General features: G+C 52.9%; 1 protein-coding gene across 1 annotated transcript; it reads left to right on the plus strand.

Annotated features, from left to right (window-relative positions):
* Positions 1–1351: 1351 nt before the first annotated feature.
* On the plus strand, positions 1352–5178 carry LOC118084214 (immunoglobulin superfamily containing leucine-rich repeat protein 2-like). Its single transcript, XM_060278263.1, has 3 exons — positions 1352–1417; positions 1525–1634; positions 3057–5178. Exons 1-3 carry the CDS (start codon positions 1352–1354, stop codon positions 5176–5178), a joined length of 2298 nt encoding a protein of 765 aa, XP_060134246.1.
* The last annotated feature ends 9364 nt before the right edge of the window (positions 5179–14542 follow it).

A 14542-nucleotide genomic window follows, 5' to 3' on the forward strand; every position in this document is an offset into this window, starting at 1 on the left:
GGCACAGCCAGCAGCACCACCTACTTCCCTCTCCTTGAATTCTGTATCGTTCTGAACTGAGTATTGAGTGAGAGAAGCACCATATGCAACAGCAGTGCGATTTATGCCGTGGCCTTTTGCTATAAGAAAGAGGCGCGTCTCTTGCGCGCACGTGCGCGCGTAGGACCCTTAACAAACGATTTATTCTTGCAGGCGCAATTTCCTAATTCGCCTCTGGTGCCGGAATGCCTCGGGCCAGCCCCGCTTACTGTTCAGAGGTCAGAATCACATGCCTTGCTCTGCCCACTTTTTGTTCCTGACAGGCTGGTACAAGAAGGGTCACCGCAATAAGATGTGTGGCCCTTGGGCTAAATGTCCCCCCCCCCAGGACAAATGTCACTTCCAGCATTCTGCCCCGCAGCGCGTTCACTTCTTTAAATTATCAAGTGCAATCTGAAAAGCAGCCTGTCAAGCTTATTCTTTTAGTATGCGGGGGTGCAGAATCTCCCCCATGGAGGCTGGCGCAGGGGCCCAGTTCTGGCAATTCAAACACTTGGGAGATTTTGCTGGAACTGAGTTCAGGAGGGGGTGGCGAGGAGAAAAACCAGGACCCTTCACGAAGCTTATTGTTGCAACAGCTGATTTTCCTCTCAAATATCAGGATCATGTGAATTATTGTGCCGCGCGTGGGGGTGAGGGAGATTGTTTTTTTCGTGTTTTTATAATGAATTTGCACTTTGTACTTAAATCAATAAAAATATTAATTAATAAAGGAAGCGGGAAGAATGGTGGCGGTGAGGGGGCAGAGAGGAGGCAATGAGAGTAGGTCGGGGAGGGGGAAATCAGAGGGATCTCGACGGCTCCTGCCTTCCATCCGTTCTGATCTCCTCCTGGATCCCCAGATACAATTCTCTGCTCAGCTATTTGCTTCCAATTTGGGCCTCAGAGGCGGATTAAATAGTAATAATATTAATAATCATAACAGCAGCAGCCCACCTGCCGGCTGGATTGCTGCGGAGTGGCGGAGGGCGAAGGAGGGTGACTTGGAGACATATTGACGTGATAAATATTGCATGGTCTTCACTTGGGGGTGGGGGTGGGCATAGGCATAGGCTGCGATTTCTACATCCACCCAAGGAGGTGGGATAGGCGAGGCGCATCCCCGGGCGCCTCGGGCGCGCGCTTGGCCTCTCATAGTAATAGAGATTGTTATTTTTTTTAAAAGTGGGTTGGAATTGAGGAGGTGCGGGAGGAAGAGAGAGGAGGGGGCGAGCTCAGCGTCGCCGCCGCCGCCTCCGTCTTCAGGCAGACCCAGGGATAGGGGATTATTGCCTCTCTGCCGCTCTTCTTCGCGCTCCGGACGGGAGCCTCCATGGCGGCGCCTTCGGTCCTGCGCCGGGAGTTCCGCAGGACTCGTCCGGTCGTGGGGTCCCTCCTGGTAATGCTGCCGCCCTAGAAGGGACCCTTGGGAGCCCAGGATGGAACGGTAAGGGAGGCGGGCACGGCTTGGGCTTGCGTGAGAGAGGGGACCTGCTTTCCGTGTAGGAACCCAGGGAAGATGGGATGTTGGTACCCAAAGCGGCTGCATCCGGGGAGATGAGCGAGGAAGGATGCTCTCGCTCGCTCGCTGGCCCAGGGCAGAGTCCGCTGTCGGGGTCAGCGGACTGTAGGAGAGGGGGCTGAGTTGGGGGGGGGCGCTGAAGCTGCTTCCCCCGGTTTGCAGACCAAAAGGCTCTCCTAAAGCGCAGAGTAAAGGCTGGGAATGGACATAGCAGAGCTAGGCTGGGAACACAAAGATAAACCGCCGTGCACCTCCCGAAAGGAGTGGCTGGGTGTGTGGTGGGGCGGGGGGGGGGAGGTGTGAATCTCATCATCTCTCGTGGCTTTAGAAGAGGGTGGGACCAATTCATGGAGAGGAGGGGGCTATGGAGGTCTACTAGCCACGATGATCCACAGTCGGAGGCAGCGATGCTTCCGTTGCTGGCAGCGCCATGAGGGGAGAGGGGGGCTGGGGGGCTTCCCATAATGGGCACCTGGGGGCCAATGTAAGAACAGGATGTTGGACTGGATGGGCCACTGCATGGGCCATTGGAATGGACCCCCCGGGGGGGCATCTAGTCCACCCCCTGCAATACAGGATATTATTCTGATATTCTTATCTCCATATAGAGGTTAGGTTGTGTAGAGGGTGGAGTGACATCGAGGGGCTGCCGCGGGGATAGAAACCGCAGAAAGTCTGCGCTGGGATCTGCGGGTGTCGATCCTTGTCACCTGGAGAACAAGCGGGGCTAGCTGGCGACAAGGGGCTGATCTGCAAGTTGGATGGAGAAAGAGAAGAAGCGGGGTTAGGAGCGGAGGGGGGCTGACTAGAGAGAGAGGACAATCTGCTCCGTATCACTTCGAAACCCCTTATTTTTCTGGGCGCTGGCAGTCAAACAGAGCGAGCGGGAAAGTGGCTGGGTGCTCCTTTTCTCCTGAGAAGCCCCTCTCTCATTTACTGACTTTTCTGCCCCCCACAGAAAGAGAGTAAGGTTGCAATCCTGGGGGGGGGGGGGAAAGCCCCACTGATTCCACGGCAAGCCACGGTTAGGGCTGCAGCCTAAGGGGCACCCTGAACGCTCTGACGAGGGAACCAGTGTTGCAGAGCTCGAGGGGCTTTGCTTCCCAGCGCCCGGGAAAGGGTAGCCTCGGCAGAGAAAACACGAAGAGGAGGGAGGGGGCCGTGCCTCAGCGCCAGAGCCCCTGCTGGGCATGCAAAAGGTCCCAGGGCCAGTTCAACCCCCGCTGGCATCTCCAGGTAGCGCTGGGAGAGGCTCCCTGCCTGAAATCCAGGCGAGCCGCTGCTGCCAGTCAGTATCGACAATACTGGGCTCCTACGTTGGCAAACGGAGAAATAGGAGGAGACACCTAAAGACTCCCACTGCCACCAGCCCCAGCGCGTGGCCAATGGTCATGAGTGATGGGAGTTGTAGTTGAGTGACCGCGGTGGCTGACAGCGGATTTTTTTTGGTGGTAGGAGACCGCCTCCCTCCAACTCTGACGGTGGTCCTCTACTTTCTCTCCCCGCACCCTTGCAGGGCTAAGATGCTGTCGGGGGTGTCCCCGCTGCTGCTGCTGCTGCGCTGTTGGCTGGCGGCGACCTTCCTATGCGCCCCGATCCGCGGGTGCCCGGAGCCCTGTGCCTGCGTGGACAAGTACGCCCAGCAGTTCGCTGACTGCGCCTACAAGAACCTGGAGTCGGTGCCGTCAGGGCTGCCGTCGAACGTGACCACCCTGAGTCTGTCGGCCAACAAGATCGCTGAGCTGCGCAGGGGCTCCTTTGTGGAGGTGACGCAGGTGACCTCCCTGTGGCTGGCGCACAACCGGATCGGGGCCATTGAGGAGGGCACCCTGGCCATCCTGGTGCAGCTGAAGAACCTGGACGTCAGCCACAACCAGATCGCCGACTTCCCCTGGGGAGACCTGCGCAACCTCAGCGCCCTGCAGCTCCTCAAGATGAACAACAACCGGATGTCCCACCTGCCGGGAGAGGCGTTCCGCACCCTGCGGGACCTGCGCTCTCTCCGCATCAATAACAACCTCTTCTCCGAGGTGGCCGAGGGGACCTTCGAGGCGCTCACCTCCCTGTCCCACCTGCAAATCTACAACAACCCCTTCAACTGCACGTGCCAGCTCATGTGGCTTAAGAACTGGACCGAGAACACCTTGATCTCCATCCCAGACCGCAACGCCATCACCTGCGCCGCCCCGGAGCCCTGGAAGGGGCTCCCTTTGGCCAAGGTGCCCTACCTGCACTGCGCGCCCCCTAGCGTCCGCTTGAGCTACCACCCCAACCTGGACCGCACCCGGCTCTCCTACGGCTTGGCTCTCGCCTTACACTGCCACGCCCTGGGCCTCCCGCAGCCCGAGGTCACCTGGAGGATCCAGGCCGCCGGCGAGACCCTGGAGATCAAGACGCCGGTGGCGGAAGGAGAAGGCAACGCCCTGCCCTCCGACGGCTGGTCCAGAGGAGACCGGGAGAGGTTCCAGGCCTTCGGCAACGGCACGCTGCTCATTCCGCACCTCAGCAAGAAGGAGGAAGGCACCTACACCTGCCTTGCTGCCAACGAGATGGGCAGTAACCAGAGCTCGGTCCACGTCGCAGTGGCGGACGCTCCCGCAAAGGACTCCGCGGGCTCGCTGGGAGACCGCAAGGCCCAGCCCGGGGATCGGAAGCCCGAGGGCAAGGCCTCCAAGAACAGCGTCATGAATGCCGAGGAGAGGACCAAGCTCCTTCCGGAGAGACCCACGCCTAGGAGCTACCACGCGCCCGGGCCCCGGAACGCCAGCGGGCCGTCGGGGCCGCCCGTCTTGGCGAAGCAGTGCGGCTCGAGCGAGGCCTCCCAGTACGTCTCCAACCACGCCTTCAACCGTAGCGGAGCCCTCAAGCCCCACAGTTTCGACCTGGGGGTCATCGCGCTGGACGTCTCGGAGAGGGAGGCCAAGGTCCAGATCACCCCTTTCTACACCCAGCCAGAGAAGGTCCACCTGAGGAGGCTCTACCTGTGCGAGGCGGGCCGGAGGGGCCACTCCCTGGTTCAGTGGTCCCAGATCGAGGAAGGGGTGAACGCCTACTGGTTCCAAGGCCTCAACCCGGGCACCAACTACTCCGTCTGCATGAGTTACGTCGGGGAGGACTGCCAGGTCCAGGTGGTCTTCACCACCAAGCGGGAGGTGCCCTCGCTCGTCATCATCGTGGTGGTGAGCGTCTTCCTCCTGGGCCTGGCCACCATCCCTCTGCTGGGCGCCACCTGCTGCCACCTGCTCTCCAAGTACCAGGGCAAGACCTACAAGCTCATCATGAAAGCCCAGAACCCGGACCAGATGGAGAAGCACATGGCGGCGGACTTCGACCCGCGGGCCTCCTACCTGGAATCCGAGAAGAATTACGACCCCAGTGAGGTGGGGGAAGGGGAAGGCGAGGAGGAAGAGGAGGAGGGGGCGGAGGGAGAGGTGGAGGGGCGGAGGGGGCTGCCTGGGGGACGGCAGCTGGAGAGAGACGAGAGCCTGGCCGCCAGCTCCATCCCGGAGTCCCAATCAAAAACAAACCCGGAGGAATTCGAGGTGGGCTCCGAATACAGTGACCGGCTCCCGCTCGGAGCCGAGGCTGTGACGATCTCCCAGGAGATCAACGGCAACTACAGGCAACCGCCCCGTTGAGGCTTCCCTCGGGCGGTTCCCGGAGCTCCGGGCGCGCAGAAACCGAAGGGAAGCGCCCTTCTTCACTGGGGCTCGGGCACCGCTTGCCTGATCGGCTGCGACCTTCTCTGGAAAGGCGCTCCTGCCACGAGAGCGTCCAGCAGCCGGCGCCTAAGGCTGGCTTTGTTCAGGGGCTGTTTTTAGGAGGGACCCCCGCCCGGATTTATAGAGATGTCCCAAATATTCGGGCAAAAGAATGGATTGGGTATGGGCAACACAGCCTGGAGAAATTCATCCCCCCCCCTCTTGAAAACCCTCTACTGCATATGCTCCAAACAAAAAAGGTTACGTTTTCCACCCCACCCCATCACCTGTCTTCTAAAACGCACCCCCTTTCCCACGCACTCCCTCCGCATTTTCGTGGATTTGATAGGCTCGAAACTAAATTGGTTAGGGTCCGCTCCCACACCAATATTCTGAAATACGCACCCCACTTTTCCCACGCGCCTCCGCGTTTTTGCAAATGGAACTTCTTTTCTAAAATTGAAATTTACAATTGGTTATGGTTTGCTTTTTTTTGTTGCTTAAAAAAATAAATTAAAGAAAACACGACGGCAACAACGCATTAAAAGTCGTTCGTACTAGTCTGTAAGCGAGAGGCTCCCTTGGCGTTTCGGGAAAGGCTGTCAATTTCAGTTCAGGAGGTTAATGGTGCTGGACAGCTCCCGAATCCCCACCCCCGAATTGCCTTCCCCTCTCCAACCCCTTAACCCCGTGTGAAGGAGCTTGCGGTCAAGGAGGTCAGTGAAATGAGGGTCCGTGCCAGGCAGCAGCCCAAATGCCCAGCTTGTCTCATCGGCTGGTCAGGATCACCTGTGTTAAATAAATGGAGCCGTGCTGTAGATAAATGTGTGTTATGTCTGTGCGTGACTTTGGACCGCTGGTGGACGCGTGGAGTTTGAGTCCTAAGGGCTGCTGCCAGCTCCTGGTCTGGATACTGACCCCCTTCCCCTCTTCCTGCAGCCCTGTCTGAGTCATTTCACCTCCACGAAGACCCGTATTTGCTAAATGTTTATTGGGTAGAGTAGTCTTGCTTCTAGAGAAACGTGCTTGCCCTTGATGTGGTTCTGTGATGTTCAAAGGCAAAAACGATGGGAGGTCCCGGTGGGTTGATTTTTTTGCTGTGTTGAGAGTGGAAACAATTTAAATATCGTTTGCAAAGGGTGCAGTCGTGCTTGGCTTGGAATGATCATGGTGGTTTTTGCCTCTGTTAAAGTAAAGAGAGAGAGAAAGAGATGCAATCCATTGTCAACTAAGAAAGCCAGCACAATCGTCTCCAGGGCGGAGAGGGGGAAAAAACAAACGATGGTAACACTAATGTGATTGTTAATTATTATTGTGCAAGGAATCCTTCAGAAAGGAACAGGCTGAGCAACGATAACATTTTTTCACCGTGCCTCTGTATGTGGAAAGTCAAGAATAATGATAATAAAAAGACTTAAAAGTGGACATTTGGAGCCTTGTTTTGTAATTTGCAAATAGGCAAAGGATGTTATGTTAGATTTCAGAGCCGAGAATGAAAGCGGCGCTTGATCGAAAGGGAATGTCTGAGCAAATCTCCCCAGGATCCGTTTAGCATGAAACGGAGCTGGCGATCAAACGTTGCACCCAGATGCCGCCGCGGCTTTGAACATTAAAACAGCTGCACTGAGCAAACTGTATCTATTTTTCAGGCTCCCCCACCCCAGGCCCACCCCGGAGTCTTTAATACCCCAACCATTCCCTTTTTGAAGGATATGGGATTCTCTAGGATGCATCTACCTGCCATGGGTTTTTATTGACAGGTGTCAAGTAAGCTCCAGTAAACGCAATGGAACTTACTTTCGAGTAGACATGCATGGGAACTGCGTTGTAAAACACGGGTTGTAGTCAACGAACTTTTACTCAGAGTAGATCCACTAATGCCATTGATAATATAAATTTGAATGGGTCGACTCTGAGTAACCAGCAGTTGAATACATACAACACAACGTGTCTTGCGCTGCAATTCCCGTGCATGTCTACTCGGGAGAAACTCCGTTGCGCCCAATGGAGTTTACTCTCAGGTAAGGGGGTATACCATTGCAGCCTTCCTGTCGTCTGGACACACTGCCCCGGCCTGCGCCCCCCAAAGGGCACTCTGGCTTTGGATGACTTTGAGTTTGAAAAAACCTGCCTGGGCCGAAGAACAAAACAGGATGGTCACCACGAACTGCCGCGTAGAGAAGCAGAGCGACGTAAGCCCCCTATGGTAGAATCATAGAGTTGCAGAGTTGGAAGGGACCTTGGGGGTCATCTAGTCCAACCCCCTGCAATACAGGAATCAAGGCTGGTTCAGGTAAACTCTCAGTCAGGCAAAGGGTGCGTCGCCCATCCCAGAGCTGCAGAATGTTGGTCTATTAGGGTCAAAATGGAGCCCCTACCCCACCAACCTCAGCTGCCCTCTGCCAGGCCCCACCTGCCTACCTTCTTCCAATCCCTCCAGCCTAGGCGGGTGGCTCTTCCTGCCAGCTTCTTCAGCTTCCTCAGCATTGCCCTTGCGGGACTCAGCGAGGGGGAGCTGGACAGGGACAGCGATAGGAATTCGTTGGCTCCGCCTGTCCGTTGGCTCTGGCGCCACCTGCTGCTGGGCTCCTTCGCCATCTGCCCTCTTACGGTAGTTCCAAGGAGCACCCACTAAATACCACCGCCCAAAGCAGGCGCGAGCCGAGCCGCGCAGCTTGCCTGCAGGTCTCTTTGCTGCGCGGAACAGCTTGCATATGGCGCGCGCATTTGCGCGGGGCTGCGTTCCAACGCGAGCAGAGTCTCACGCTTGGGACAACGCAAACAATCATAGACAGGGAGCGCGTCCATCAGGAAGCGCAAAGGGGCTGAGGGTGGGGACCCTTGAGCCCTCCGAACCATCCGCTCAAATATGCTTCTTTCAAAACAACGGTTAAGCACAAGTGGCATGCTGAGCATATGTGCCTTATGCACCGGGACTATCGGTGTGCCCTGCCTGGTCCCACAAACTGACCCAGCCCATGCTTTTTCCAAACTGCTTTTGGGTGCAGGAAAAGCTCGTAGTCCTCAGGGGCTGCAGCACAATCCTGTGCCCGTTTACGCGGAAATAAGTTCCATTGTGTATGTGCAAAGGATTGCAGCCCCGTGCATGAAAAGGGACGGCAGGATCAAAGCCGCAGGAATACCTACTTGGCTATTCTTTTCCAAATAGGAAAGGACTGTGCAATGCCGTTGATGTGTGCAACAAAATGCATGTTTATTTGTTGCTGTGCACGCACCCAGCAAAACACATATCAAAATACATATCTTGGGGCTATATCATGCATTTTCTTGGACGGAAGTAAAATCCAAATACGAACACATGAGAGGCAGCCAGAACCAGATCCTTACAAGGTATGTTTTTTATTTATTTATCAAATATTTATTTACCACTCTATCATCAAAAGAAAAATATCAAATCAGTTAGCAGCAATAAAACGAAAAAAATACAATAAAAGCTATATATATAAAGGTTTTAAAACCCAACATCTCTATTAACCATTGTGGAAAGATGTATTCTTAATTGACTACGCCTGTCTGGCCCATATGGGTATATGATTAGCACATGTTTATATTATGTGCGCACAGCTGCCGTTGTGTGCATTTAGGTGATTTTTTATTCGAGACTTAACAGCACAATCCTATGCACGTCCACTGAGAAGTAAGTCTCATTGAATTCAGCGGGGCTTTCTCCCAGAAGCGGGCATGGGAGTTGCAGCCTTAATGGTTACACAATGCAAATTGTACCTTACTTAAAGCAAAAGCTCTACTGACCATTCCGCCGCGCAAAGCTCTAGACTTCTGCCCCCAAGTCCTCTCCTGCCCAGACAGCTGGGTCTTTATAAGAGAGGCTTCTCCAGGGCCAGGGCAGCGAAACTGGACGGATAGCGAAATGCCTTTGGATATCAATTACTGTACTGCCAGACAAAATTAGCAGGATGGTGGCGGAGCAGAGCAGATGGGCCTTGGCTCGGATTCGGCAGGGCTCCTGGGCTCTCAAGGAAAGGGCGTGGCCGCTTGCCAGAAACACTGGGACGCTTTGTGCGCGGCCCTCATTTCAAATGAAGTGTGTGTGTGTGTGTGTGTGTGTGTGTGTGTGTGTGTGTGTTTACCTAAGGACGGGGCTTGCATGCGTGGAAATAGGCTTTTAGTGTTCATGTTACTGTGAAGATTTACAAGCACACGCATAATCAGCTGTTTTAAATGCAGGCGCGGTGTGTGAGTTAGTTAGGGAGCTGGTGTTTATGCAGAAGTAGGCTTGGTTGGGTACATAGCTGCCAAGTTTTCCCTTTTCTCGCGAGGAAGCCTATTCAGCATAAGGGAAAATCCCTTTAAAAAAGGGATAACTTGGCAGCTATGGTTGGGTATTCCTGCTCCCATAGAATTGTGCGCGTGCATGCAAGAGTTTTAAATCATACCAACACACAACTGTATATTTACCTGCATGTAGCACAGAGGTAGTGTTTGTGTACACGCTCTTGTAAAAAGCTGCACGCGCGCGCACACACTCATGTTTTAAATTGTGTCGCGGGGGGTTTGCATATCTGCAGAAGCCATTATTTTATTCAAGCTCCCGGAGGGCTGTGTGTGCTCTCCCCCGAAGCTAGGGCACCATTGTGATTACAAAGAAGAGCTAAGTGGGCACGATTCCTATTCCTTCCTTCTTATGGAATTTAATCTCGATGCTTGAAATTTCTACGGAATCTTTCCGAGCTGCCCTCCAGGCTTCCTCTACTCTCTCGGTAAACATGCCCTCCCCCCGGCAGTTGTTTAGCGAGTTCCTCACTCACCAAGAGGGATCTTCTCTCTGGGATAAGACCCCACTGATGCAGGATCACGCCACCCCTCGTCCCCTTTAAAATCGGTTTAACCAAAGTGGAATAAGATCTTGCGCACACGTTAATGCAGATTAAAGAATTCCTTCTCGGCTTCTCAGACAAAGCGTCCACTGGAAAAGCTTAAAGCAGGCTTCCTCAACCTCGCCCTCCAGATGTTTTGAGACTACAATTCCCATCACCCCTGACCACTGGTCCTGCTAGCTAAGGATCATGGGAGTTGTAGGCCAAAAACATCTGGAGAGCCGAGGTTGAGAAAGCCTGGCTTAAAGCATGTTTTGGCCGTAACCAGTCTTGAGCTGTGCAACCGCAGCTCTCCGATAAAGAGACTGCTGGGTAAGGCCAATGGCCCACCTGGTCTGGCATCCTCTTCTCACCGTGGGAAATATCCCTAAGAACCTAGGAATCTCGATAGACTGCCTCTGGACCTGGAGGCTCCATCAAAACCTAAGAGGAACCGGCTGGATGAGCCCAATCTCACAGATGCCAATCAGATGCCCCGTAACCGGAGCCTGAGCACAAGAGAAACTCTGTAGCTTCCAGCAACCGGCATTTAAAAGCATTTACTGGCTCCGGCAATAATCGTTTGTAGCCACAATGCCAGGGTGTTGGCACGCGGCCCATGTGTGTTTTAGGGGCAGAAACTGACGTGCCGCCCTTCCAGCTCTTGGTCCTGGCACTTGGCGCATCTCCATCGGGGCGGTGCTGGAGGAGGAGCCTGAAAAGGCCAGTGCATGGGTTGGGGCAGCCGCGTCTTCCACGGCAGGGGTAATGATATCATCGCCGGGGCGCTGTTGGCCAGGCGAATAAATCTGCAGTCCCCGGGGGCGGGGCGGGGAGTCCATCAAATATACCGAGAAAACGAAGCTACATTAGCACGCGGGTTAAACGCCACTTACCCCCCAAAACAAAAATCAAAGCCCCTTTATTAAAAACAGCCCAGATTTCACAAAAAAGCAAGCAAACTTTAGCGTGCACCAGAGCTCTTTGCGTCCATCAGGCTGGATAGGAAGTTTGGCTGCTGCCTTAGACACCGTCAGACCAAGCGGTCTATTTAACTCAGTATTGTCTACACTGACTGGCAGCAGGCTCCAGGGTTTCCGAGACAATGAATATTCCCAGCCCTAACCTGGAGACCTCCGTGTGTCCTGCGCCGGGGACCTTCTCCCACTGGGCGATTGACCTTCCCCAGCCAGCTATCCTTGCTTTTAGATAGTTTGTGCATGTGTCCGACCACAAATCTTCTTAGACACAACCCCTCCTGCCAGGGAATGAAGGCTGGGGGTTAGGACCTACCATTTCCAGCACCCTTCACAAACTACAGCTCCCAGGAGTCTTTAGGTCAAGCCATGGCTGTTAAAGGGGGAGAAGAGAGCTTTCTGTGGATGGTGCAGATGTGAGTCATGTGACCACTGGCCATGCTTGTTGGTGCTGATGGGAGATGAAGCCCAACAACATCTGGGTTGCCCCCCCAGGCCTTCTACATGCAAAACAAGGGGCTCTGGATGTTGAGCAGAGTTCAAGGAGAGGGAGGGGAAAATGCTGGTTTGGAGTTAAAAGTCTATGTCTGCACAGGTCCTGCAGTGAGACAAGCGAGAGGCGTTATCAGAGTTCAGGAGCCATTCCAGTTAGGCTGAAGCAGTGATAGTGAGCGGGGGTTGCAGGGGAGGGGGAAGAGAAATTGCCCCCTCTGCCTTAGTATTTCACATTTTCCTTGTACTCAACGTGACACACATGGCTTTCTTCCTCCCCGTTTTATCCTTACTGCAACCCTGCATGGTAGGCTAGGCTGAGATACTGTGACTGGGGTCAAGGTCACTCCAGAAGAGTTTTGTGGCTGAGCAGGGATTTGAACCCTGGTCTCCCAGGTCCTAGTAAGGGACCCAGGTGGCGCTGTGGTTAAACCACTGAGCCTAGGGCTTGCTGATCAGAAGGTTGGCGGTTCGAATCCCTGTGACGGGGTGAGCTCCCGTCATAGCTGCCAAGTTTTCCCTTTTCTCGCGAGGGAGCCTATTCAGCATAATGGAAAATCCCTGAAAAAAAGGGATAACTTGGCAGCTATGGCTCCCGTTGCTTGATCCCAGCTCCTGCCAACCTAGCAGTTCGAAAGCACGTCAAAATGCAAGTAGATAAATAGGAACCGCTACAGCGGGAAGGTAAACGGCGTTTCCATGTGCTGCTCTGGTTTGCCAGAAGCGGCTTTGTCATGCTGGCCACATGACCTGGAAGCTATACGCCGGCTCCCTCGGCCAATAATGCGAGATGAGCGCGCAACCCCAGAGTCGGTCACGACTGGACCTAATGGTCAGGGGTCCCTTTACCTTTACCTCCCAGGTCCTAGTCAAAGCCTGCAACCACAGCACCGCCTCACTTCCCACCTCCATCCAGATAATGCAGCCCCATGGCCTGTGATTCCCTCTCCCCATCCCCAAGGTAGGGAATCACTGGGGCAGTCATTGAGTGTCTACCTACCCCACAGGGTTGTTGTGGGAAATAAATGAGGAGGGGGAGAACCATGTATGCCGCCTCAAGCTCATTAGATGAAAAGGTGGGGTGTAAATGCAATGCAATAAATAAAAATAAATAATAGCACATTGAAGCTCAAGTATTTCGAAAATGCAATATCCTTTGCCAAAGGACGTCTGCATGATACATCACAACTATGGGAAACACATGAATTTTTTGGACAATTGACTTTCCCTTCAATCCCTCTCAGGATTCCCCACCCCATGCCTTAAAAGCTCAGCTTTCATCAGCGTGCATGAAGTCATTGTCTAGCTTTTATGGAAAAGAAGGAATACAAAATAACAAAGAAAAGAAGAGTGGAGAAATGCAAAATGCAAAAATCTTGCCAGGCATGCAGATGATGGATACTTGTCAGGCTCTGAGGCAAAGTTGCACTGGTGCCAATTTTGTAAAACTATTGAGGCTTATTCTGATTTACATCCCCATGGAATCAAGATCAGAAATGAGATGGTGCTATCTCTTTTCTATCTCCTTAGCTGATAACAATATCAACATTTTAATGCGCATTAGAAATGTAGAATTCTCATTATGGATAAATGGCCTCTTGTGAGCACATTTTAATTGAGTTTTATGCTTTAAGACATACAAAGACGAGAGGAAACGCAGCCCTCTCCACATCCATTTAATTAAGAGAGTAATAGATTTCTTTTCCTGTGCCCCCTAATATTTCTACCGGGAATCTAGTTATGATGAGTTATTGGAGTTGGATTCCGCAGCGCCATTTCTTCTGAGCCTGGGAGCAGAATGGAAACAGGCAAATAGAGTGAATTTCCGTCTCAAGAGAGTGTTGAGAATATATAGCAAACCACATCCTGCGGATCTGAAGAGTTTCCAGCATAATTTGTTGTGGGTTCTGCCATATGTGCCAGTAGCAATCTCAATCCTGTATCCAAGGAAGGACCACTCATGCAAAATAAGGAGGTACTGTACTATCAGACTCTGGCGCATTTCAAGGTTTGCAGAAGAAACAGTGGTGTGCAGTGGCTAGAGTGTTAGACTAGCACCTGTGACTGGGAGAGACCAGGGTTCAAATCTGCACTCAGCCATGAAACTCACTGGGTGACCCTTTTGTGGGATGGAATACTGGGGCAGACAAGTCACAACAGTTGCCAGAGTGTCCACTAAGAGGAACTCACCTGGAGGGACACCTGACTAAGTTCCTCCAGATATGCAGATGAGATGGATTAGCTGGCAGACAAAAGCCCCTAGCCAGCAGCCATTCTCTCTCTTAGCCTTTTCTCCTTCAACGGGAACACATCTCCAGAGAATCTCCAGTTAGGATGGTTCTCCCTCTTGGCCTGCTGCCAAGAGAGAGACCAGATGGAGCCTCACTTTACTAAGTAGTCTCCAGATGTATATATTTGTAACTTTTCTACGTAAACCTGCCTTTCTGAGATTATGCTGTTAACTCAGGATGTCATGTGAGTAAACTCTATCTTATTTTAATACTATTGTGTCGTGTATTTCTTTTAGGAGGGAAAAAGGGGATTTGCCAGGAAGTATAATATTGAAGTATAATATTGTTGCAGAGGTTCTAACAAACCTAACGCTCACGCTTTGCTGCACACAAAAGGGGAATGTCACTCTGCTGATATTGGAAGCTTGATAACACAAGCTTGGATAGGATCTATCTAATAATATATCCTAATCCACATCCCTAACATTCCCACACCTTGGGCCAGTTGCTCTCTCTTTCTCTCAGTCTAACCTACCTCACAGGGTTGTTGTGAGGATGAAACAGGGAGGGGGGGAGATTCATGTGTCCTCCTTGGAGAAATAGGTGGTATGTAAACGTGACCTAGCTCCCAATGGGATTCAGTAAGCTTTGGAATCGGCTCCCTCTCATCTGCCTTGTTTTCCTTCCCTTCTGCTCCACTCGCACGTGGTTGCACGCTAACCAAATTTCTGAGCAGGGTGAAATTCTAGGGGTTACAGGCGCTTAC

Source organism: Zootoca vivipara, chromosome 9, assembly GCF_963506605.1.
Source record: "Zootoca vivipara chromosome 9, rZooViv1.1, whole genome shotgun sequence".
NCBI lineage: Eukaryota > Metazoa > Chordata > Lepidosauria > Squamata > Lacertidae > Zootoca > Zootoca vivipara.

Coding starts and splice junctions, on each gene's coding strand:
- LOC118084214 (XM_060278263.1), top strand. CDS start 1,352: ATGGCGGCGCCTTCGGTCCTGCGCCGGGAGTTCCGCAGGACTCGTCCG. Junction 1,418..1,524: donor CGGTCGTGGGGTCCCTCCTG/GTAATGCTGCCG, acceptor CTTTCCGTGTAG/GAACCCAGGGAAGATGGGAT. Junction 1,635..3,056: donor GGGCAGAGTCCGCTGTCGGG/GTCAGCGGACTG, acceptor GCACCCTTGCAG/GGCTAAGATGCTGTCGGGGG.